A 25,499-nucleotide genomic window follows, 5' to 3' on the forward strand; every position below is an offset into this window, starting at 1 on the left:
TGTTAAGGTAATTGCAATATTGTTGGGAACTACTGGGAAGGTAGTTGTTGTTTTGCTGTGTTGTAAATGTTGGAGTTTATTGTTTCAGGGTTTTCTTTTGTGGTTGTAATGGGTGAGAGTTCTCCTGGAAACCTTCATCATGTTGCAACCTGTTCATCAAGCCCTTGGAAGTGCTTCAGGGAGCCAGCCAACTTACCAAAGGAGGGAATTTGGACTTAGCAATATCAGTAGACTGTAAATAGAAGGGCTTGAAATGCAACTAGACAGGACCTTGGTGTAGCGTTAAATGTTGATGTTTTACAAGTGTTAATTGTAAAGAAAAGTAAAACCATTTTGTTAAAGAATTGGTTCTTGCAAGCTCCAGCCACAAGTACTGCCCACAGAGACAACCCACAGAAGGAGGAGTTACAAATGGTAGCCCAACCAGTGGGGCTTGGAGGTGAGATTGCAAATATAAATTGTACAATGGAAGTGTGCAAAACAAGTTGGGGGTTTGATCCCCATACAATTGTTTTGTTATGTGATGTAAGTTCAAGAGATGTTGCTGTGTTGAAGATTTAAAACACTGTTTGGAAGTTAAAATGAAGGAAGGGATTCCAGTTGCAATCCCCATCCTTCTACAAACTGCTTGGCTGAATTGCAACGATTTACAGAGCTGCCAGTGCAGCTAAGCTTAAAGGAAGAACAATGTTCTGCATTCAGATGCACCAAATGTAGTTCCTCAGTACTGCAGGGTCATGGGGAAATCATTGTTTAATGATTTCAAAGTTGCATTACAATTACTGTAGGACTGACAGAACAGTGGGGGAGAATGGCCCTTTGGAATGGGTTGGCCCAGAATGGGTTGACCCAGTGGGGAGTGGAGACTTCGGAGCAGCAGAGGCTGCAAGGCTCTTGCAGAAGAAGCGAGGCTACTGAGACTGGGACCTTGAGGAGATTTCTGAAGCCCATAACACCTTGTTAAGGTAATTGCAATATTCAGTTGGGAACTACTGGGAAGGTAGTTGTTGTTTTGCTGTGTTGTAAATGTTGGAGTTTATTGTTTCAGGGTTTTCTTTTTTGGTTGTAATGGGTGAGAGTTCTCCTGGAAACCTTCATCATGTTGCAACCTGTTCATCAAACCCTTAGGAATGTAGGAGCCAGCCAACTTGCAAGGAAATTTGGACTTGGCAATATCAGTAGACTGTAAATAGAAGGACTTGAAATGCAACCTGAACAGTACCTTGAATTGTAACGTTAAATGTTGATGTTTTACAAGTGTTAATTGTAAAGAAAAGTAAACCATTTTGTTGTTTAAAAATTGGTTCTTTGCAACTCCTTCCAAGTACTGCCCCACAGAACCCACAGAAGGAGGTTACACACTGATTTCAACAGGAAAATTAAATTCATTCTTTGATCACTCCTATTGAAATCAGTGGGGCTTAGAAGCCCGTTGCTTCAATGGGACCATGGCTACAAATATGCACCCAAATCTCAACCAATTTGCATGATGCCATGCTAGAGGAACTTGGAGCTCTGCCTGTCAACGTATTTGACCCTGCTTTAAGCCAGGGCACTAGAATCAATAAAAGAATTTCACACTCATCTTCGAAAGGGCAAAGAGACATCAGCTTTCAGGAACATAAAAATTATTTTAGGAAGTGTTCTCATTATGAAGTTCACACCATGACTGTAATAAATAACTGCTATTCCAGGCTGCTGAAGCAGAAATCCTACCTCTGAAAACCAGAGGAGACTCAAGGGCCAATTAGGATGTTCCAGTCTAAAGCACCCCTTGTGAATATAGCTGCATGGGGGAAGGAAGTGATGTCACACTGCATCAGGTATTACCTGCCTCTTGGCAGTGATTCAGTTGTGAAGGGGGCCTTGTTTGGATCTATCTCATGCACACAAAAGGAAATGTCCTTGATCAGTGTGGTTCTGCCGGGTCAGAATTATTTCCACGAAATAGCTGAACGATCCCTGCGTGTCTTGAGGATGGTAATCTCCACTGGGTTTGCCAGCAGTGTCTCTGAATATGCTGGGAGATTTTGGGAGCAGTGCTTGGAGATGGTGGAGTTTGGGGAAGATGTGGAGACACATTTGGGTGGTGCTTATGCAGGGGCGGAGCTAGGGGGAACTACGCCCAAGGTACGTGTGCGCCCTGTGCCCCCACCATTCCCCCTGGGCGCTACACCACTGTGCTCATGGAATGGCCCCTCTCCCTATAGCAATGCCACAGAGACATGGGGTAACTCCTAAAGAAACCCAATGGAGGCCATTATTCAGCCATTTTCCCTCTTGCCCCTTTGTTTCTCAAGGGCATAGGATTGGAACAAAGTGGGGAGTTTACCTGCTGTGGGTGAGCAAATAGCCAAGTCCCCCTACATGTTGAAGACTATTTTCTCTGTTGTATAAATGCCATTAAATTCCTGCCACAGAGTCCAAGGCTTTCACCTGATTTTACCTCACACCTCTGGCAATCAGAGACTTATTGCCTCTCGATATTCAGGCTCCCATGTTGCAAGGTGGAAAGATTTTGTGAAATTTTTCAGTTGGACCGTGGTAGATCCTCAGTTTCTGCTGGTAGCTCTGAAAAAAGATTCTTTACTTTTTTCTTTCCAGGACAGATCAATGAGCAAGTAGTTCCAAGATTATAATCTGAAACACCCGCTTTCCTGCTATAGCTGGAACTGCCCTTGATATGTTGCCCTGTCGGATGTCTTTGAATAAATGTCAGAGGAAGATGGGTGTTCCAAAGCGTGGGCAGTGGATTCTTTGCCCACCATCACAATAAACTCTTTCAGACAGGTCTAGGTCTACATTGTAAATGTACAATATTGGTGCTTCTGTCTAGCAATGGTATTTTAAAAACACATGTTGGATAGTCATCCAGATGCTACCCCAGATGCTTTGGCTGGTTGTTTGGAGGCTGTGATGAACAGAACTTCATTTCTCTTTGTAGATCTATATGGATAGTTAGGAAATTCCATTTTTAAAAAATAAAGAATTCCTCTTAAGGGTTGTCTTGAATTTTGTTGGGTTTTCAAAGAAACGTGGAAGAGCTTATTAGAAGCTACAAAAGAGCCATTTGAGGGAGTTTTAAGGGCTAAGAAATATTTAGATAGTAAACGAGATACTTTAATTATGCTTACTTCTTTCCCAATTCATGGGAAGTAAAGCAACTCAAAGGTTCTACCTATAGCTGTGTAACTAAGGTGGCTCTGCTTTTCTTTAATAATTACATCCCATTCGTCAGACATGTAAAAACTGTATAATATAATAATGGCTAAGCCATATTTTTAAAACAATTAATTAAACAGACGTCTAGAGCAAGCCAAGGAATCAGGTATACGAGGAAATCAGACAACTCCCAGCCATGAAATACAAGAGAGACAGAAGTGGTAATAATACACACAGAGACTGGTTAAGTTTAAAGTCAATCAAAACAGCTGCTTATACTAGCGTGCCAGAAAAGGAATCAAGTGAGCTTCCTCTCCAAGGGAGTTTAATGTTCATTTACTTCTTTGGATTTACGTGCTCGTTGCATGGTTGAGAACCTTCAAGCACAAAGCCATTGTACCTGGAATGGACCTTGCTTTTATTCCTCATCCTACCTAAAGTCCACAAAATCAGAGCCATCTGGAGATGTTCTATTAGACAAGTGTCCATCCAGCCTTGATGAACAACTTCCGCATTCTCCAGGGGGAGAAGAAGAATATTGTGAACCTACAAAACTCCTTATAAATGACTCCTGTCATTGTACCAGTACTGTCTTCTCTGTCTGGAAACAGTTCTCTGGAGCCTTTCTCAGTAATGCTACCTCAGATCCTTTTAGCTAGAGGTAACTAGAAGTAATTCGGATTGAACCTGAGGTCATCTGTACCCATGCAAACCATGTGCCCAGCCATGATATGATACCTCCCTCCCTTTATTTTCTCAAGACTGGAAATGCAAACCATCAAACCCCTCTCATGACAGGGAATGATCCATTTTAAAAAGTGGCTCCACCTATCAAGAACGATTTCACAACAATTTGAGTTGGGGAGCTTAGGCATGGTCAAGGCCATGCACACAAAAATCTGCAAACACTTGCGAAGTGTGGAATGTCTTATGTTTCCACCCCAAAACATTTTCCCCATTTTCTTATAATGAAATCCTGGATAGGTCTCTTATCACATCTTCATTAAAATCTGGTAGATCTGCTAGGGAGCAGATAAAATGGTTGGACTAGGCCTGAGGAATGAGAATTGAACTTTCCTAGACCATGTTAACTAAAAACCAGATAATCTTAATATATACTTACTCTCTTCTTATTCCCATCCTCATCTATGCACTCCAGGACAGTTGCTGAAAGATAAACAAGCATAATATGTGCAAAAGGCCTCCTTTATCTGGGAGAATCAATTCCTGCCTGTGAAATGGTGAATCAAACTGAACGAAATAAGTATGTAACCGTCATGCAGCCTGTTCATGTCTAACCATGAATCTTAGCTACGTGCAATGACTCAGTGGTCCAGAAAGTGATAAAAGGGGTTTCACTTGTTGTCTAGGTCCATTACTGGTCTCAGTTAGCCCAGGAGAGCCAGATCAAACATACAGGACCAGAGTCCATCAGGATGCTGCAGAGCTGAGTGGTGGAAGCTGGCTGAGGGTGGAGGGAGACCACAGACCAAGGGAATCCAGAGGAGAGGGCTTTGATAAAATCAGCACTTTCTCTTGGTTACCAAATAGGACCATAAACCCATAGGAGTTGGGCTTTCTCACCTACCAGACAAAGCCTGGAATCTCGGGGTTCCCTGATCCAAAAATAATGGGTGGATCCTACTACTGAACTGAGCAAAAATTATTTATTTATTTAACTATTTCCTTGCAAGTCGAACTGAATAGAATTTTGGCAGCACAGAAATTTCCTAAATGATAATTTCAGAGGGTAGCAGTATTGGTCTGCGGTAGACCACCTAGATTTGAGTCCAGTCGCACCTTAAAGGGCAACAAGGTTTTTGAAGAAGAGCTGGGATTTATACCCCACCTTTCTCTCCTGTAAGGAGATTCAAGGTGGTTTACAAACTCCTTTCCCGTCCCTTCCCTACAACAGACACCTTGTGAAGTAGGTGGGGCTGAGAGAATTCTGAGAGAACTGTGACTAGCCCAAGGTCACCCCAGCCGGCTTCATGAAAAGGAGCGGGGAAACAAATCCAGTTCATCATATAAGTCTGCCATTCCTATGGAGGACTGGGGAATCAAACCTGGTTAGAGTCCACTGCTCCTAACCACTACACCATGCTGACTCCCTTGGAGCATAAACAGTGGTGGGATCCAAAAAATTTCGTAACAGGTTCCCATGGTGGTGGGATTCAAACAGTGGTGTAGCGCCAATGGGGCTGGGCGGGGCATGACAGGGGCGTGGCCGGGCATTCCGGGGACGGGGCATTAATAATTTCTCTGTTACTGTAAAAAACTCTTACTGTAAAAAAAGTTCCTAATTTCCAGCTGGTATTTTTCTGTCCATATAGCAAGTCCTATTGTTTACTTCCAACAGAAACAACTACTTCTCCTCTAATTGACTGCCTGTCAAATACTTACCGGTAATACTTTCAAATACTTAATTTTGTTTCTAGAAATCAAAAGAACGATACTTTCCTGAAACAAGGAACTTTACCATATTTCTAAAACATGTTTTTAAAACAGCCCAACAGGGAGAATTATCCCGTTTTCTACCTTTGCTAACCAGCCACATAGGAAACAACAGGACTTTATGATTTTTGGACCTAATGGAATTTCTAACGGAAAAGCAGACCCAATTAGTAACCCCTTCTCGGCACACACAAATAATTAGTAGCCCACTCTCGGGAACTGGTGAGAACCTGCTGGATCCCATCTCTGGGCATAAGCTTTCAAGAGTCAGAACTCTGATGAAAGGAGCTTTGACTCTCAAAAGCTTATGCCCTGAAAATCTTGCTGAAGTCTAATGTACTGGCTGTCTTAAATAAACCAATATAATGTGACAATTAGGCTTGTTCTTCACAGCTGAGATTTGCCAAATCCAGCCATGCCCATTACTGGCCTTGGGGATCATGGAACAGCCAAATACATGGGTTATGTTCACAGGAACAGGGGAGTAGGAACCTGGCTCTCAGATGTTCAGAGACTACAATTCCCCACATCAGCCCTACCAGCGTAGCCAGTGGCCATGCCCGGCAAGCTTGATAGAATTGCTGAATTCCTAATCGGAAAACACTGGGATTCTGATAGAAAAAACAAACAGGTTCCAGTTGCTCAGTCACGGTGCCTGTTTCAACAAATTTTGTTTGTTGTCTGTGGTTATACCAGGCGGCGGCAGCATCCTTTGCAGATGCGCTAAAGGACTTTTTCAATGATTATCATCTGGCTGTCTTGTACGTTACAAAACGATGTCTGGAATTAATTACAGCGATTAAAGCAGCCAAAGAGAACTTCTGGGTCTGGAAGTGATGTGAAGCGTACCTGCGCAAAGCTTTTTGACAAATTTGTCATCCGAAGTCACCATGGCAGAAAGTTCCTCAAATGACTGCAACTTAATGATCCTGTTGGTGGCGGATGGTCCCACTAAAGTAGTCAGTTGGGCTATGTTGTATCTGTCCCCAATGACAATAGGCAGCAACAATACCCCTGGAAGGGAAAATGAATAAAGCACAAATCCTCCCATTGAAATGGCACTTGCCTCCAACTGCACTTTAGCATAATGTTCAGAAATTATTCTGTATTGAAGGTGGCTTTCGATTTCGAATACCTTTAATGGCATATAAATTGTTTAAGATTAACTTAGCAAGATAATAACAGCCTTTACAACTTTACAACTTCTGACGAGTTAAAATAACACCATTTAAAAATTTAGCCACCGCTTCCAACAGCTCGTAGTTGTGGCTGTTTAAAAGATATATAACCTTCTGTTTATCTGTAATGCCTTCACTTCCATGCAGGAAGGGGATTATGTGCTTCTTCCTACCTATCTCATAAAAAGGACAATTCAACAGCATATGAGATACTGTTTCCACAGAACCCATGCCACACGGGCATTTCCTTTCTTTATGTGGGATTCCAAGGTGGCGTCCAAGGCTAAAGGAAGAAGGCAGGGCATTACACCTAGCTAAGGTGATTGCTCTACGCCACCGGGCCTCAACCAGGAGATAAAAGTACTGGGCTACAATTGAAGGTGGCTTTCATATACTAACGACAATTATTATTTTCTTCTCTATTTTCATTTAAAGTGGAAACACCTACTTTATAGGGATTAGGAATGAAACAGACAAAATACCTTGTATTGTACCAAGACATCTCAAACACTTTATTACTTTATTAGTAAACAGATCAGGTAGCTATGTATACTCATTGTATATACACTTGCAAAATATTTTGAATACTGCATGTACCTTTCTAGGAAACAGTGATATTTATTTAAGAGATGCTCGTACAAAGCGCACCTAAGCAACTCAAGAATGCGAATTGTCTCTTCAGAGACTAATTCAGTTTCTTATGGAGATATTTTGGGAAAGTATATTGAAAAATTGCAGTGACATTTTGAAACGCCATCTTATCGTACAGAGAGAAATACTTACGATTGATGCTTGCAGAATATGCAGCAGCCTCCACAGAATCTTCCGACTCGTTTGATATAATAATCACTGCTATTTTGGTTGCGTTGGGCCTTCCCCCACTGGCTTCAGAAATGGCATGCTGGACTGTGAAGTCGATTGCCTCCCCTACAAGAAAAATTAAAACCACTCAAGCAGAATGAAATGAGCACCACAGACTTAACTAAACATTATTCCGAGTTCTGTGACTATTTTAAAAGACCCTTTTCCAAGATGCAGCTGTTATGGCTCCTCGTGCAGAGAGGATTTTTTAATCATTTCTTGCTTTTACCATTTTCTCCACCGAAAAATGACTCCTGCAAACGTTTAATCTCTCTGGGATTTTCAGAAGGAATACACATGAGAACTATTTTATTTATTTTATTTATTTTTTAGTTTTATATACCGCCCTCCCCTGAAGGGCTCTGTGCGGTGCACAACATATAAATTGAAGTAGAGCACAGTTTAAAACATAACAAATATAACTATAATAACTTATATATGGCTCTATAGGATTAAATAGTTAAAACCTCTATTAAAACACAGCATTACAGCATATAATGCTTCACGTCCGGCAGATAAAACCATCCCGAGAGGGGAGTGGTAGGTCCCTCAGATGTTATGAGGACCATCAGAGAGAGGAGATCCCCAACTACATTTTCAGAACAGAAAGCAGTCGGGAGAGGAAATGCCATAAACAAGGCATTTTCAGTGGTGGCACCTTGGCATTGGAATGCACTCCCCCTTTAGGCTCATATGGTGCCTACCATAACGTATTTTAGATGCCAGGCAAAAACATTGTTTTCTGTCCAGGGCTTTTAACTAAGAGTGTTTGGGGCCCCTGGGTTTTCAGGTACTTTGGGCCCCCTCTGGTACTTCAGTCTTTCACCCCACTACAGCTGACAGCCTGACCCTGGTTCTGTAGGTATTAAACCTCAGTATATAGCCTTATATCCATTTTGAGGGTCTCCTGAAGAATTTTACTCACAGTTTTACTCACTCACATGTGATCAAGGTAGCGACTAGACTGTTCTGCTCATGGAGGTGTAATTATTATTATTATTATTTATTTAATTTGTATACCGCCCGATCCCCGAAGGGAGAAGGTGGCATGACATCACAACCCTGACACTAACGCACTATTGGCCTGCTGTCTCCCTTCCCCCACTCCCCACTGACTCAAAACAAACCACAGTTGACTATGAGTATGCCTTGCAACTTCCTCTCAACCAACTTGCACACTTGCTCAGTCAACACCTGTCAGAAAGGCTGAAGCCCCAGGGCTCAGGTAACAGTGCCTCAGCAAAAAAAAAAAAAAAAGATGGCAAACCTGTAGTCCCTATAGGGTCCCTAGGCTTCAGCTTAGTCAGCCTTATGGATAATACAGCCTCGCATGTTTATGTTCCTCAGTGTCTGCGTGGTGTAGTGGTGAAGAAGATGAACTCTAATCTGGAGATTCCCCACTCCTCCACACTCTAACTGGGTGAACCAGGTTTGTTTCCCCACTTCTACACATGAAGCCTGCTGGGTGACCTTGAACTAGTCACAGTTTTCTCAGAACTCCCTGAGCCCCACCTGCCTCACAAGATGCCTCTTGTGTGGAGAGGAAAAGAAGGAGTTTGTAAATTGCTCTTAGACTCCTTAAGGTTGACAAAACTGGGGTATAAATCCAAATTCTTCTTGTTTTTTTGATCTTGCGAAATGGCTGATTTCATGGCATTTTTACTTGTAAGCCACAAGGAGTGGATCTATGGAGAGGTGGCACAAAATTTTCCTAAATAAATGTATGTTTCCCCTTTTATTCTCTTGCACCAAAAAGAAGCCCCAGTTGGAAAGGAGGGGAACCTTTTGAAATTATCACAGAACTATATGTAATGTGGTTCTGTACTAAGTCAACTGGACATCATCGTAATCATAGAGAGCTATCCTTTGCAAAACAATGTTTACAGTAGTATCCTGAAATATGGTATTTCCAGTGCTAAAACACCACTGAATCCATTAAACATTTGGGGAAAGATGGAACTATCTAAGCCTGCCTATGCAATGACTCTTAAAGCTTAACAGAGCAATAGTGACATCCAGAGGGATATGGTAGACAAAAACAATCATCTCATTCCCTCACCAGAATTGCAAACACTAACCATCCTGATCAATTTCTGGAAGAAAGTTAAGGCACTTCCATCTTTATAAGCTTTTGCAATATTATTCCTGGGCCTGATCTACACAGTAACATAGCACAGGAGTGACCACCAAGTGACCTGTTTGGTCAAGAAGGACCCCTGGCAAAAGGGGCTCACAGTGAGATACCGAAGGTCCCTCGTGCTTCTTTGCTACGGGGCAGTGCCTTCTTTTCCAGGGGGTAGCTGCAGTCTGCTCAGAGGCTCAAAAGGAAACACCACTGTACGACTGGGCAGAAAGGAAGGGAACAACATAGGCATTTATATCTTCTTAGGTTTACCTCTGAATCAAAATGTGTTTTTTGACTTCACCATAACAGATTTAGAAGAAGAAGGAGGAGGAGGAGGAGGAGGAGGAAGAGGAGGAGGAGGAGGAGGAGAAGAAGAAGAAGAAGAAGAAGAAGAAGAAGAAGAAGAAGAAGAAGAAGAAGAAGAAGAAGAAGAAAGAGTTGGATTTATATCTTCCCTTTCTCTCCTGTAAGGAGGCTCAAAGGGGCTTACAAACTTCTTTCCCTTCCCCCCTCACAACAAATACCCTGTGAGGTAGGTGGGGCTGAGATAGCTCCGAAGAACTGTGACTAGCCCAAGGTCACCCAGCTGGTGTATGTTGGGGTGCACAGTCTAAACTGAATTCCCCAGATAAGCCTCCACAGCTCAAGTGGCAGAGCGGGGAATCAAACCCGATTCCTCCAGATTAGAGTACACTGCTCTTAACCACTACACTACTGCTGCTCTGGCTTTGGACTTTGCATGACACACTCATCAAACTAGCTGGCCACCAATGACATAGGTGAACTATAGCACTTAATGGTCTGAATGTCTTTTATATTAGAGTCACACATCTGAATCACTGCTTACATTAAAAACTTCCCTGCACAGAGAAAATCAGGGAGAAGGTATCTCTTCCAACCTAGCTTTTCCCTGAAACTTTAAATCTCCGTGGATGTAAACATTTTGCCCACCAGCATTTCAGGTATTGAATGGAAGAAAGCGGGGGTTAAAATGGAGCATGCTTCAGTGCACTGATGTCACTTCCAAGCGAAAAAAATGACATAGTGGATACTCTAGATAGAATATGGTAAATTCATGGTATTTTTCTAGCACATATAATGATGTCTCTTCCAATGAAACACCAGCTTGCCAGGCCTTGCCCCTCCCTCAATTTCTCCTAGGGATTGCCAACTGTAGTGTAGAGCCCCTGTCCAGTCACAGACAACTTATAGAAACCCCGTAAGGCACAGGTGTCAAACTCATGGCCCTCCAGATGTTATGGGCTACAGTTCCCATCATCCCCTGCAGGCATGATACTGGTAGGGGATGATGGGAACTGTAGTCCATAACATCTGGAGGGCCACGAGTTTGACACCTAAGCCGTAAGGTTTTCAGGGCAAGAGATGTTCAAAGATGGTTCACCATTGCCTGTCTCTACGTGGGTCGAGAGAGTTCAGGGAGAACTGTGAGTGGCCTAAAGTTACCCAGCAGGCTTCATGTGAAAGGTGTTTTTTTTTAAAAAAAACCCCATGATATTTGGAGAGGTGGAGGAAAGAGGCCATACACCCAAATAGTGGGAAGCAGAAACCAAGAATATGCTTTATTAGTTATTCTCTTTAATATTTTGTTTCCTGAAATGAGGGATAAAATGTTAAATCAATTTAGGATGTTGTACGGTTATAAGAAGCAGGGGAATTCAACAAAGCAGAAGTTTCCTGCCCGGGTCTTATGAATCATCATGTTAAAGAGGTCTCTACAATTCCAATAACACCTCCTCAACGGCTTTGACCAAGGAAGCCAAATTCCCCCAAGGCCTTTATTCACCCACACTTATGGAACGCTTCCTCAGGAAGTAGTCAAAACAAGAAGTGACTTTCTAGCACCTGAATATGGTAGGGGAGTAGAGGCCGGACAAGAAAATAACCGCCTGTACTACACAACACAACTGTGGTAATTTAAAACATTACATAAAAGTGTTGGGCCTGCAGGGTCAGCCTGGCCAATTGGCATCATTTCCCAGGATTCTTAACTGGTGGCAAGCCTGTCAGTTATTGACTTGTTTTGTTTAGGATTAATCAGCAGTGTAAATTGGGTCCACAAACATAGAGCCAGTGCAGCTCGCCCAATACTTGTTTTATATTTATTGTGATAGACCTTGGTATTTTTTCTGGCTGCCACACTTTGTACCAGTCGAGGAGGGTACAACCCCATCCAGAAGAGGCTATGCATTTATTCTCACATAAGGTCTACCTTCAATGTACAGAGCTTCCATTTTGTCTAGTGTTAGGGCCAAAACCAATAAGATGAAGGACCCGTCTATAAAGTACACATGCACGCAGGCGCAATTGAGTTTGGTGATGTGAAGGAAGGGGAGAGGGTCTTGACCTTTTCAGCCACTGCATCTAATAAAAGACCCTGAACTGTCAAAACTGAGCAGAGTTGAAGAGTTAAATCTCATACCTTAGGGACAGTCGCTCCCCCTATGTCCCTCCTCGGCCTCTGCATTCTGCATAGGCAAACCTGCTGGTCGTCCCCGGTCCCTCAATAATGCGACTTGCCTCTACCTGGACCAGGGCTTTTACTGTCCTGGCCCCTGCCTAGTAGAACACTCTCTCTCCAGCCAACAGGGCCCTGCGGGACCTTGGGCAGTTCCACAGGGCCTGTAAAATGGAGTTGTTCCACCATGCTTGCAGGAGAGCCTAGTTGCTGATATGCTACCCCCACCATCCTCTGCATACCATCATGACTGGTTGCCATTATTGCTGTGCCCAATCTCCACCCAGGTGGGTAGGATGTTTTTTCTCCGAGTAACCATCTGGTATTAGGTTTCTTGCTCTGATGTTGCACTTAATTATTCTTGGTTTCAATTATTAGATTGCAATTATATGTCTTTTAATGGTATTTTATCTTCAGTACACCACCCAGAGCCCTTCAGGAGTAGGTGGTATAAGTCTAATAAATAAATAAATAAATAAATAAATGAATGAATGAATGAATGAATGAATGAATGAATGAATGAATATGTACACATACGTACATACATACATACATACATACATACATACATACATACATACATACATACATACACTGTCCTTTCCCCCACACCACCCTGATCTGGAATGTGTACATAATTCAACTTCTACAGACTTATGGAGATATACAGTCTTTGTATGTGTTTTGTGGTCCTTAGTTTCAGTCAGCCCTCACCCCAGTCCTTTCCAGCCTCTCCCCTGAGTGTTGATGAGAAAGGCAGACTAGAAATATCTCAGTCAATAAACGAATTTGCACAGTCATTGTCAGACTATTTTCATTCCAAAGGACTTGGACTTTGGGAGCCAGATCTGTGGACTCATTTGAATTCTAAGTAGATTCGTAAAACCAATGACTATAGATTCATTTGGTCTTTCACTGAGGTGGAGCAAGGGGAAACTGTGCCCAGAGTGTGCGCGTGTCCTGCACCCCTGCCATGGTGCCACCTGCCCCCACCCTGCCCGGAATGCCCTCACCACGTCTCCACCACGGCCCCGCCTGGGGCATTGCATGCCCCCTCCCCATGGGTGCTACGCCACTGCTGTCTGATGATTCATCATATTAGTTAATTATCAGTTTTTTAACTAACAAATTAAAAACTTATTCACGATTAAATATAAATCGTGAGAGGAATTTCGGGATAATCTCTGCCAGCTGAAGACAATAAAAATGGATTTTCTGTTTCCCTTTCTGTTTCAGGTATTCCAGCCTAGCATCCAAGAACCCTGAGAACTTCTGATATGGCTTGAAGGACAAAAATTCTTAACCCTTGGCTGTTATCCTCTGTCCCAAACCCTGTGGCCCAGGTGGATCCCACACAAATCCTGGATTCGTACTGAATTTTCTGTTTCATCCTGATTGCTTGTCAAATTATATTTGTGGGGTTTTTTGGCAAGCCACTTTGGGTTCCCAATAGGGAAAAAAGCAGGATATAAACATTTAAATAGATATATGATTATGTATCACAAAACTCCTTTGAGTACAGTGGAGGAAGGAGACTGCTTTCCTTAAAAGTAAGATTAATTACAATTCAGACAACCCAAACTACCCTTCGCAGTTAATAGGAGTTAGTGTCTTTTCTTCACCATCAAATTTAGGAATATTCCCCTGTCACAGACCTCCTGAATCATTGTATTAAAGATGACAATGAAAATGGCTTCAAGAAACACACAGTTTCCATCTGGATTGTGAAATATTTGAATGCAGAGGCTAGATTAGAGATTTCATTAACCAGGGTTAGTGTCAGTCAAGTGTGATGCTGAAAAGGGTGGGTAAGGAAAGGGTGGTAAAAGGGTAAAAGGGTGGGGGAAGGAAAGCACACTCTAAAGAACAGGAGAGAGGTGGGAACCCATGCTTCTTCTGATTAAGAATAGCCCACACTCCAGTTCTGCCAAAGGCAAGTCCTAGGAATCACCAGTTGATGGCGTGCAGTTAATATGGTAGGGTTGTCAACTTTGAGTTGGGAAATTTCTAGAGATTTGAGGGTAGAACCTGGGAAGGTTCCGGGGAAGGGTAGAGTTTGGGTGAAGGTGAGAGCTCATTAAGAATGGGATACTATAGAGTACACCCTCCAAAGATGCCACAGGCAATGATTTCTGTAGTCTGGAGATCAGTTGTAAACCCAGGAGAAGATAATTCCAAGCCCCAGTTGAAAGCTGGCAACCCTAAAATGGGACTCTCTTACATCCTACAGAGTTCCTGCCACCCCAGGCAGACAGTACTGGTCTAAAGGGACCCAATGGTCTACAGCAGGGGTCTGCAACCTGTGGCTCTCCAGATGTTCATGGACTACAATTCCCATGCGTCCCTGCCAGCATGGCCAGTTGGTCTACAGTCTGATATAAGGCAGCTTCATGTTGACTGTCTAGCAACCTCGGGCAACTTGCTGCACACATTACAGACAAAGTCTCGTATAACTTATCTATTCGGAACAGCTTCTCGGCCATCTGTTTTTTGGGGGGGTTTATTATTATTTCTCCAGGCTGAGAAAGTAATCATGGTCAATCCTCCAGTGAACTATGGAAGTCAGGTTTCATTTCTCACTTTTCGGCAGCAATAAACTCTTGACTGCACAAAGTAGGCCAAGGATCCTAAAATCCGAATACTCCTTTGCTCCTAGCGGAGCCATGATACTAGGCTAGCGCCAGACAGACTGCAGTGTCCCATCCAAAAACATTATGGGTGGAATCCAAAAGGCCCTGGACAGTGTTCCCCACATGCACTGGGACTGCTCCAACTACCCCCCTTCTCGCTGCTGAGGCATGCTCCCTCTCTCTTTCTTGTGCGTATGCACGCACACATACATACAAGTACAACAGTTTCTCCAGGTGGTTGAGGGTTTCTTAGGACCGGGATTGAACAAAGAACTGAAATCAGAAATCACTCTCTCCTTACAGGCACAAAAACGCTTTCCACTTGCACTCAAGCCTATCTGGATTGTGGCCGATATTATTTCAGACTATTTGAGGAAAAATAGCACCTGAGGCTTGAAATAATTTGCCAAGCAAGAAAAGGGTTGCAGATGATTGGTTGACAACGGTTGTGATGGAGTTAAGTTGTTAGCTTGCTTTCTAGCATGTCAGGATTCTTCATTGGGAACTTCAGTAACTTATAAGCAGGCTGACCAGATGTCCCGCTTTTGGCGGGACAGTCCCATGCTTCTATCAAAACAATTTTGTGCCGTGTCCACGCGAGGTAATTTTAAATTGTCCCAATTTTGGGAGAGCTGCCAGCGATCTGCCTTCTGGAGTGCGGCAGCCTCCTGTGCACGCGGCCGCAGGAGCACGGCCTTCTGGGGCTTGCCATTTCCCGCCCTGTCACAGGGCGGGAAACGGCAAGCCCCAGAAGGCAGTGCGCTCCTGCGGCTGTGCACGCATGCGCGCGCGCGTGCGGCCACCTACCCCCATCCCGGTTCACAAAGGTGACCATCTGGTCACCTTACTTATAAGATCCGTACGGGAATCAGCTATAAATTAGCTTACATATGGAAAGCTGCCACATGTGATTAAATAGCAGGGTTGGTTTAGGGTTGCCAAATCCAGGTTGTGAAATTCCTGGAGATCTAGGGACAGAACCTGGGGAAGGCAGGGTTTTAGGAGGGGAGAGTTTAGTGCCATAGAGTCCATCATACAAAGCTGCCATTTCCTCCAAGGGAGATGATTTCTGTAGACTGGAGATCAATTGTCATAGCAAGAGATCTTCAGCTCCCACCTGGAGGATGGCAACCCTATAAGAAGGGGCAATTCCCCTAAGAAAGGCCCTTTGCTCATTTCTCAGCCTGTCTGCTGGGACAGAAAATTATTGCAAGTGCAGAAGTTTTTGGAGCACAGTTAGCAAACTCCCAGCCAGCCACAAACACGAGCACTTCCGTTCCAAAGCCCTTCTCGTCACTCAAACAAACTCTCTCTTCTTTCCTTAACCAGAAGCAAGTAGTTTATCAGAGCCCAAACATATGCTTGTTAAATTGAGGGTAAATATCTGTAATATGAGAAATTAGCAAATTCATTTTTTTTGTCAAATCGGATTAAATTTAAAACCCATTCGACATTTTTCTCCAGGTGGTCATCTGTCCTAAAGGTCGTCCATTTTCACCCACTGCCAAATGATAATCTCCCTCTCCCCAAATCCACCATCTCGGCTTACTCCTTTCACTGTTTCAGTAGTTTGCTTGGGGCAGGGGGAGAGTTATTCCTTCTACTAAAATACTTTTCCAGCCTGGTATTTCCACCCACGGTCCCACAGCAATTCTGTGGAGAAGCTCCACAGGAAGACAAAGTCTCACCAAGTCTAGTTTCGTGCACTATAACCACAGCTAACGGGGAGCCACCATGATATACACACTGGCCCACTGTGGTTCGTTTGATGCTCTTGGCTGAGAGAACTTCCAGACAACCATATAATATCCTTGGTGTGGATATTAGAGGAGACGAACACACATGAAGTTGCCTTATACTGGGTCAAACCATTGGTCCAGAGAGCTCAGTACTATCTACTCAGACTGGTGCTGCTCTACAGTGTCTCAGGTAAAGGTCGTTCACGTCACCTACTAACTGGTTCTTTTAGCTGGAGATATTAAGGATTGAACCGGTAACTTTCCGCATATGAAACAGAGGTTCTTCCACTGAGCCACAGTCATTTCACACAAACATTGGCCAGAAGGTAGAAAGTACATTGTTCTTCACCTTCCTCTACCTTGGGGAGCTTTTCCCTTCAAAATTCACATTTTATTATCGCAAGAAGGGTTTTTAAAAAATTATTTTAGAGGGTACCAACATTACTCATCTCATTACTATCATTTTGACTCCTACTGCAGGAATTAAATTATTTCTTTCAGGGAAAGAGTTCAACTTTTGCTCACCTTCTCTGTCAAGTTTTAGACACAAAGCACATTCCCAGCTCTGTCTTACTGGTATCTTTACTCGTCTCCTAGAAGCAATTATCTTTTATATGTTTTTCTTTTTTTAGCGGCTATCTCCTCTTTAAGAGGCCAGTTAAAGAGGGTCAAAACAAAGGTTGTAGCCCTGTATTCTTCCTTTAATAATGGTTATCTTTATCCACTGTTTCCTTGCCAGGGAACAAATCACTGTGATTAAAAATAGGGGGTAGTCTCATGGATCAGAAATGTCATAGGTATATTTAATGTTAGGACAGACAAAAAAAGGAGAGATACAGATAAACTGATATTCTGAACATCAACCAGGTTCAACCAAAATTCTAGGACCATGATTTACTTTCCTCATCCACAACGATACATGTCATCTGAAAAATCTAAATAATAGTTTACAACTGGCCGCAAGCTAAGTTATTAAAGAAAACCATAGCTAACACTGTGTTTGTTCATTTGTTTGTGCGTGTAACTGATTCTGACTCATAACAACCCAATGAATTAAAGTCTTCCAAGATGTCCTATCATTAGCAACCTTGTTGATGGATTGCAGAGGGAAGGCCATGGCTCCCTTTATAGAATCAATCCACCTCACGCAGGGTCTTCCTCTTTTCTTGAAGCCTCCCACTTTTCCTAATGCTATGCTGACCATGATTATTTTATTTTCATTTATACCCTAATTTTCTCCACAATGGAGATCCAAAGAGGCCTATATCATTCTCCTGTCCTCCATAATATCACCATGGCAACCCTGTGAGGCAGGTTCAGCCAAGAGTGTGGGTGTGGCCCAAGGTCACCCAGTGGGCTTCTATAGCATGAGTGGAGATTTGAACCTTGAGTCTTCCAGGTCCTAGCACAACATTCGAACCACTATACCACACAGGAAGTTTCCCCAACTCTTCAGGCTCCTATTTCAGAACAAGGCAAACATTCATACTGGTATTTCCTATATACATTTCATAAGGCAGGACAGACCTTAGCACAGCCTACTGAATGAGGGTTTTCATGCCTTAACCTAGGGGTAGCCAACCTATGGTGCTCCAGATGTTCACGGACTACAATTCCCATCAGTCCCTGCCAGCATGGCCAATTGACCCCTGCTTAACCCAATAAAGAAGAGAAGAAGAGTCTGAATTTGTATTCAGCTTTTCTCAGCCGTAAGGAGTTTCAAAGCAACTGACACACTCCTTCCCTTCTTCTCCCCACCTCAGACACCTTGTGAGGTAGGTGCGGCTGAGAGAGTTCTGAAGAATTGTGACTAGTCCACGGTCACCCAGCGGGCTTCATGTGTCAGAGAGAGGAAACAAATCCAGTTCAGCAGATTAGTGTCTGCCGCACATGTGAGGGAGTGGGGAACCAAACCCGATTCTCCAGATTAGAGTCCTCCATTCTTAACCCCTTCACTATACTGTCTCTCAACCGTGGTCCCAGCTACGACAGAGCATCTGCACTGAGATATGAGGGGACCATGCTGCTCCATCCACGTACAAATGTGCTGCTAATTTTTCCAAGGTATTAAAAGTGGCCATAACCAGCAGAAGAACCCACAGAAAATTCGAAAACAACACTGATTCTCAGGGAACTCTCTCGTGCAGCGTTATGTTTTATACTGCTGCAAGCTCCCCTAAAGGGCGGAAATAAATATTGAAAGGAAATAAATAAAATATGTGCCCATGTCAAATATATTAGCACAAACTGTGCAGCCTGAGCACCCACCAAGTTTGCTGGGACCGTGCTGTCTTTGACGAATTGCGCTCATCATTGATAGAAGCATTGATTTTTCCTGGGGCAGATTCCAGGAGATTTCCAAAGTGCTTGCTTGGCCATACTGAAGAACTGCCACTTGCATCGCAGTATGTCCTGCAGAGGAAATCACAAGACAAAAAAAAAGGAAGAGGGCCTATGCATCATTTTTTATTGGACTGCAGCAATCAGAGGATATTAAAGCAGTTCCAAGGGGCTACTGAAGTTTGTAATTCTCTGGTTCACCTTTAAGCCAAGGTGGTTCTATGACACCTGGAGTTCTTCTGTGTCCTAGGTTATAATCTCAGCAGATGTCTTTCCTCCCCTTTCCTTCACCGCCTCACCACATGACCTGCTTTCTCTACTAATGGTAAAGACAGTGTCCCAGGTGTTAGGGAGGGGGACAAAAAAGACCTCCCCTTCTAGCATTTCCACGTAAAGTCATTTGAGAGGAGTGGGGTCATGGGAGAATCAATTCTGATCCCAACTTTAAAAAGTAAGAATTGACTTTTGAAAGCTCATATCCTGGAAATCTTGCTGGTTTTCAAAGTGCTACTGAACTCAAATCTTGATCTCCTAAGAGAAACCAACATGACTGCCCACCTGAAACGGATCCCATTGTGCTTCTGTTATACATGAAATGTGCTATGCCATAATAGGCCAGAATGAGATAAATGGCAGCAGGGTTGTCAATTTTGTGTTTGGAAATTCTTGAAGATGTGGGCGCTTTGCAGAAATTCACTTTGATATATCCCATTATCAGTATGCTTGAAACCTGACTTCTTCCACCATCTTTGAGGTTTATTTAGCTCTAACATCCTTTTTTTCTGCATAATTCTTGACTTTTCACTGTCTTTACCAGTACAAATAGCCTAGTGGACTAAACAACCTCAGAATTTCCACTGCTGGGCTCTTTGTTTTTCACATCTGTCCGGGAGCGGGGGTAGCCCCCACCCCTCTCGGACTTTAGCATGCCTACCGGCGGCGGCCGGCGACTACGGCAGCGGGATGCAAATGCGTGCCCAGGAGACAGCCATGGCATAGCGCCGGCGAGGGATGGGAGCACTCCGGGGCCGGTTGTGGGCAGCCGGCTCAAGCTGTGGCTAAAGCGGCTGTCCCACTTAGTCCACTCCCCGGACAACGGGAGTGAGGCCGGAGGTTCCAGCATCCGGGCAGGGGAAGGTGGGCTGGCAACAGGGATCCCAGCGGGGACCCCGCCCAGGGCGCAGGACAACATCAATCCTGGTGGCCCGCAGAATAAAGTATTAAAATTTTAGAAATCACGCAAATATGCTAAATTTGCATAGTTCAGAATCCATCTATCTTCTGACATAGGATTTTGAATAGTTTGGTGAATGGTTTTTGTTAATTTTATTATTTTTAAAAAAATCTTAAAATTTATTTAAAAAAATTATTTAAAAAAATTATTTTTTTTTAAATTAAAACAGATCTCTGCTTAACAGGGAAGCCCAATGCAGTTACACCTTTCTAAACCCACTGACTTCAGTGGACTTAGGTCCCTTCTGCACATGCAGAATAATGCACTTTCAACCCACTTTCAATGCACTTTTACTTTGCAGGTGGATTTTACTGTGTGGAATAGCAAAATCCACTTCCAAACAATTGTGAAAGTGGATTGAAAGTGCATTAATCTGCATGTGCAGATGGGGCCTTACAGATGTCACTCTGCATAGGGATGGCACTGAACATGTCGTGCCAAACTGTGACACCTTTCACAGCAGCGCTTCAGTGGCCCCCATTGTGAAAGCTGGACTCCCAAACCTCTGCAAGCGAACGTGTAGTACTCACCGACATCCATGTAGTTAATAAATGCCTTCACAAAGTGTTTCATTTCCTCAAATTGCGATTCTCTAACATTTGAACTCCCATCCAGAAGAAATATCACATCCAGTGGCTTGCTGCAAGTTCCTGAGGATAATTTTTTTGAGTCTGTTATTCTGATAAGAAATTGAAACTAAGCAATTGCTGAACAACAGTAGATATGTTCCCAAAGCAAAAGGAAGAAAAGAATAGGTTGAAAACTACTTAGGGAGAAAGAAGAATACTGTAATAAGTGTCTTTTCCAACTTTCTACCTGTAGAAATTCCTTTTCATCGCTGACTTGTCTCGCAGAGAATTCTTGCACGTATCCCCACCACTTTGCAGAGCATTCAAGGGAAGGTTCCAAGGCACACTTCCAGTTTACCTGGACGACTGCCCAAACCTGTTGAGCTTGGCTGTCACCCTGGAACATGTCCAGTATCTCCCCATTCTGTCAGAGCACTGTAAGGAAAGTTCATGTGTGGTGGACAAGCTGTCTTTCAGCAAAGCTGGCCTATGGTTATTGTTCTTCTCTTTGAAGAATCCCTAATAAGTTCCCCAGAAACCACAGGGTTCTTCTAAACCTCATTTTGAAGACCACAGCTCTTGTGGTACAAACGTCAGCAAAATATTTCCTTTGTTCCATTATTCTCTCAGGTGTAACATGTTTTGCAAGTTCTGGAAACACTGGAAATGCCAGGCAAGCCAGTCCCTCTTGGACTATGAACAATATAGGGAGAGATAAACTAACAATGACCCATTCCACAAAACCCCAAAATCCCCCATTTGTCAGCACACACTCCTTCAAAAATGCTTACTGGCTGCCATTTTGTGATTGTTCTGCCTTTTTTTAAAAAAAAAACCAATTCATAGCTATGAAGCTTCAAACCCTGTGCTGCGACTCTTTAGGGGTTGTGTCTGCATACCTACATAGACACAACCCCCTGAAATAATAATAATTTTTAAAAACTGATGGGCATACAGCACGAGGCAGCCAGCATGAGTTCAGAAAATGACACCAAGAAGGAAGTTCAGGGACAGCTGAGAGGCACGGAAAACATTTTTAAAAGATCACACAGCAAGTGAAAATGTTTTCAAAACATTTTCAACAAATAATTGCTTGGGAACAGAATGCCAATAAAACATTTTGAGGCAGGAAATAAAATGTTTTGGCCCAAAAACCATGTGGAACTGAACAGAGGAAGTGTCTTATTTCCTGCCTCAAACTGTTTTATTTAGTTTGTGCAGAAAGTCTTCATCATACCAGCAGTTCAGCTCTCTGTCTCGCCCACTCAAATGGTGTCTTGTTACAGATCAAAAATGATGCCAGCCAGAATTCTGGCAAGAGGAGAAGAATGAAAATTTTAAGAGGATTTTAAAGAGGGAGAAGAGGAGGAGGAGGAGTTTGGATTTGTATTCCCTTTTCTCTCCTATAAAGAGACTCAAAGGGGCTTACAATCTCCCTTCCCTTCCCTCCCCCCACAACAAACACCCTGTGACGTGGGTAGGACTGAGAGAGCTCTGAAGAACTGTGACTAGCCCAAGGTCACCCAGTTGGCATGTGTTTTGAGTGCACAAACTAGATGAGCCTTCACAGGTCAAGTGGCAGAGCGGGGAATCAAACCTGGTTCTCCTGATTAGAGTGCCCCTGCTCTTAACCATTACACCATGCTGGCTCTAAAGACACAAAAGCAGAAACACTTCATAGCCCCAATCAAAAGCATCATATTACCTTCTGTAAAGCAGCACTTTTTCAATACTAAGTCAGGACCTTCTTGGACGAGCTTGTTGTATCCCTCTAGGATGATCGGAACTTGTGGTTGGCTTATTTTTTCAAGTTCTTGTATATCCACATTTGGTGCTATACCTATAGGAACGACATTGATATCCCTGGGAGGGCGAGTGATGGTATCTGTGGCAGGGTTTGCTGTCACCGTGTAAACCAGATTTGGTGCGTTCCGTCTTTTTCTGCTTGGTGCAAAGGTTTGTTCAGAGAGAAAGCGGAGAGCTTTGCCGGTGTTGGTGGCATTTCCTCCACGGTATCTGATTTCCTTCACCCTCTTAAGCAGGTCTGCCTTTGACTGCCTGTCACTGAAGGAATACTCCACAGTAATCATGAATGAATACTGCAAAATGGTGATATGAATGGTTTCTTCGCCTATGTCCATTTCTCTGATTGTGCGGGCAAGGAACTCTTTGACCAAACTAAAATTCTCCGAGCCAACTTTGTCAGAGCCTTCGAGCACAAAAACCATGTCAAGGGTCTTAGGAGTGACTCTGAATGTGGAGGTAAACATAGTTGGCGCTGCTCCTGGTAACTCCTGGCGTAATCCAGGTTCTGTAGCAGCAAGGACACTGGGAAGCGTTGTAACAGGGCTCTGAGTTGTAACTTGTAAGACCGAACTTATTTCAGGCACAAGACCACAGAAATAATCAATTATTTCATCCCTTCGTTCCCTCAGCTCAAGCACGCTGCTCATAATAAAGGCCTTATTCTCAGGCGACTGCCTTTCGATTAATTCAATTTGCTCAAGGCTGATATGGGGTCCGAGCCCGATTGGTATTACTGTGATTTTCTTCTTTTTCAAAAGGGGGAAAATGGTTTGAATTCTCTTTGGGTCTCTGCTGGCTGTAAGCAACACAGCAATTCTGGCAGCATTTGTCCGTGGAGCCTTCCCAAAGACATGAAAGACGATATACTTCAGTACTTCCGTTGCGGACGCCACATCTCCACCAGTATATTTTATATTATGGACAATCCTTCTCATTTCAGATGGTTTTTTGATATCTTTGAGACCCAAGTAAATGTGTGAGCCTGTGCGGTATTCCAGTATGGACACACGGATTCTCTTTTGAGAAATGTGGAGTTTTTCCATCATGCCGATGACGAAAGCTTTCAACTGTTCGAAATCATCTTCAGACAGCTTATTTGAGCCATCCATTAAGAAGGCAAGATCCATCATTTTGCTACAAGAATATTCTCGAGTCACTTGATCTTCTGGAGGAATGGTGGTTAAAGCCAGGGGTTCAACATTCTCTCCCGGATCACATGCGTGGCACGTCAAGTTTTGGCCTTCACAATGACTGGAAAACCCAGAAAAAATAAACCAGTTAAAAACAGCCATGTCATCTCTAACCAAAATTGGGTTTGTGCCATTCTAATAAACTGCTAGGAGCCGCGTGGCGTAGCGGTTAAGTGCTTGCACTGCCACTCACACGGTCAGGAGTTCGAGCCCCCTGTGGGTCAGATATCCTGGCAGCTGGCTCATGGTTAACTCAGCCATCCATCCATTTCTTGGTCAGTAAATGAGTACCTAGCACATAGCTAGGGGGTAAAGAATAACCGGGGAAAGCAATGGCAAACTACCCCACAAAAACGGCTTGCCTATGAAATTACTGCTTGCAGTGGTGCCCAAGGGTCGGACACTACTGAAGGGGAAACTTTACCTTTTTAAAAATAAACTGCTGTTCTAACCTGGATGGCCCAGTTAACCAAATTAGTATTTGGATGGGAGACTGCTATTGAAGTCGAGAGTTGCTATGAAGAGGCAGGCAATGCCAAACCGCCTTGAAAACCTTATGGGGTTGCCATAAGCTGACTGCTGTTTGATGCCACTTTCCACCACTTGACCAATAAAAATCAAGCAACCAGGCAAAGAAACAAGCTATTCTTTTCCCCTTTCAACCCCTCAAGGAGCCAGAAATGCCTGCTTTAGGTATTTGTGAGCAGATGAGCTACTGATAGTTGGTTTTTTGGTGTTGGTTAATTTTCATAAACTCGTTTTCAAGGGTATGTCATAGCACAGTGGACTGCTCCTCTGGATATGTGCCGTTGGCTCAGTACACAACCAAATATAGCTCACTGAAAGGAAATCTAAGGTTAAGGTATACTGGAAAGGTAGGTGGGATGATAGAATAATTAGTAAGTGGAAAGAATGGTGGGGATGCGGAGAGATTTTCATGGGGCTTTTATGGGGCCCACTGGCAGCCCTCTTTGCACAGTGTCACTTTGGAGACTCTTTCCCACAATTCTTAGAGCCTACGTCACTTTCATGTTTCCCCCAGAAGTGACAAAATGATGCTGGTGATGTCACCCGTGCCCCGCCTCAACCCTCCCAGAGGTCATCAGGCTTGACCAAGACAGCCTAAAAGAGTTTCTTATAGATGCTTTCAGGAAGCATGATAAAGGAAAACATCTGCCGCTAACCAAAACAAAAACCACATACAGATCTATGGTAGTTCATTAAAAAAAATGTGTGTTAATGTTAATGCAAATAATTTGATAGTAATTTTGGTTAGCATGCCTGGAATCTGCAGGAGACTTTGCATGTAAGGGTATAGGTGAAACGATGCATTGATGTCACTTCTGGATAAAATCCCTTTATAGAAATTGGCAAAATCCTAGAATGCCAGTGAAGTCCTTGAGTGCTGATAATGTCACTTCCAGGGTATAGCCGGAAGTGACACTGAGAAGTTGATGACTTCCTCCTCTTAGGCCCCTTCTGCACATGCAGAATAATGCACTTTCAATCCACTTTCAATGCACTTTGCAGCTGGATTTTACTGTGTGGAATAACAACATCCATTTACAAACAATTGTGAAAGTGGATTGAAAGAGAATTATTCTTACCCTGCTGCTCATTAGTGGGGGGCAGGATGAAGAAGGGGGAGATTATGCACCATATCGGATAAATTATCTATTATTAAACTATGTTAAATATACTGTCAGCTACATAATAATGCTGAAATTAACTTGGA

General features: G+C 43.3%; 1 protein-coding gene across 1 annotated transcript in view; it reads right to left on the reverse strand.

The window, feature by feature from the left end:
* VWF (von Willebrand factor) overlaps nt 1-25,499 on the reverse strand; it is a 156,143-nt gene that overhangs the window by 55,396 nt on the left and 75,248 nt on the right. The window contains exons 28-33 of the mRNA XM_048515347.1: nt 22,474-23,825; nt 20,730-20,849; nt 18,894-19,037; nt 7,578-7,721; nt 6,466-6,630; nt 4,286-4,329 (exon numbers count right to left, since the gene is read on the reverse strand). Of these exons, the coding sequence (XP_048371304.1) occupies nt 4,286-4,329; nt 6,466-6,630; nt 7,578-7,721; nt 18,894-19,037; nt 20,730-20,849; nt 22,474-23,825 (1,969 nt within the window). The remainder of the gene's footprint in view (nt 1-4,285; nt 4,330-6,465; nt 6,631-7,577; nt 7,722-18,893; nt 19,038-20,729; nt 20,850-22,473; nt 23,826-25,499) is intronic.

The sequence above is a fragment of the Sphaerodactylus townsendi genome, linkage group LG14 (genome assembly GCF_021028975.2).
Source record: "Sphaerodactylus townsendi isolate TG3544 linkage group LG14, MPM_Stown_v2.3, whole genome shotgun sequence".
In the NCBI taxonomy this organism is placed as follows: Eukaryota; Metazoa; Chordata; class Lepidosauria; order Squamata; family Sphaerodactylidae; genus Sphaerodactylus; species Sphaerodactylus townsendi.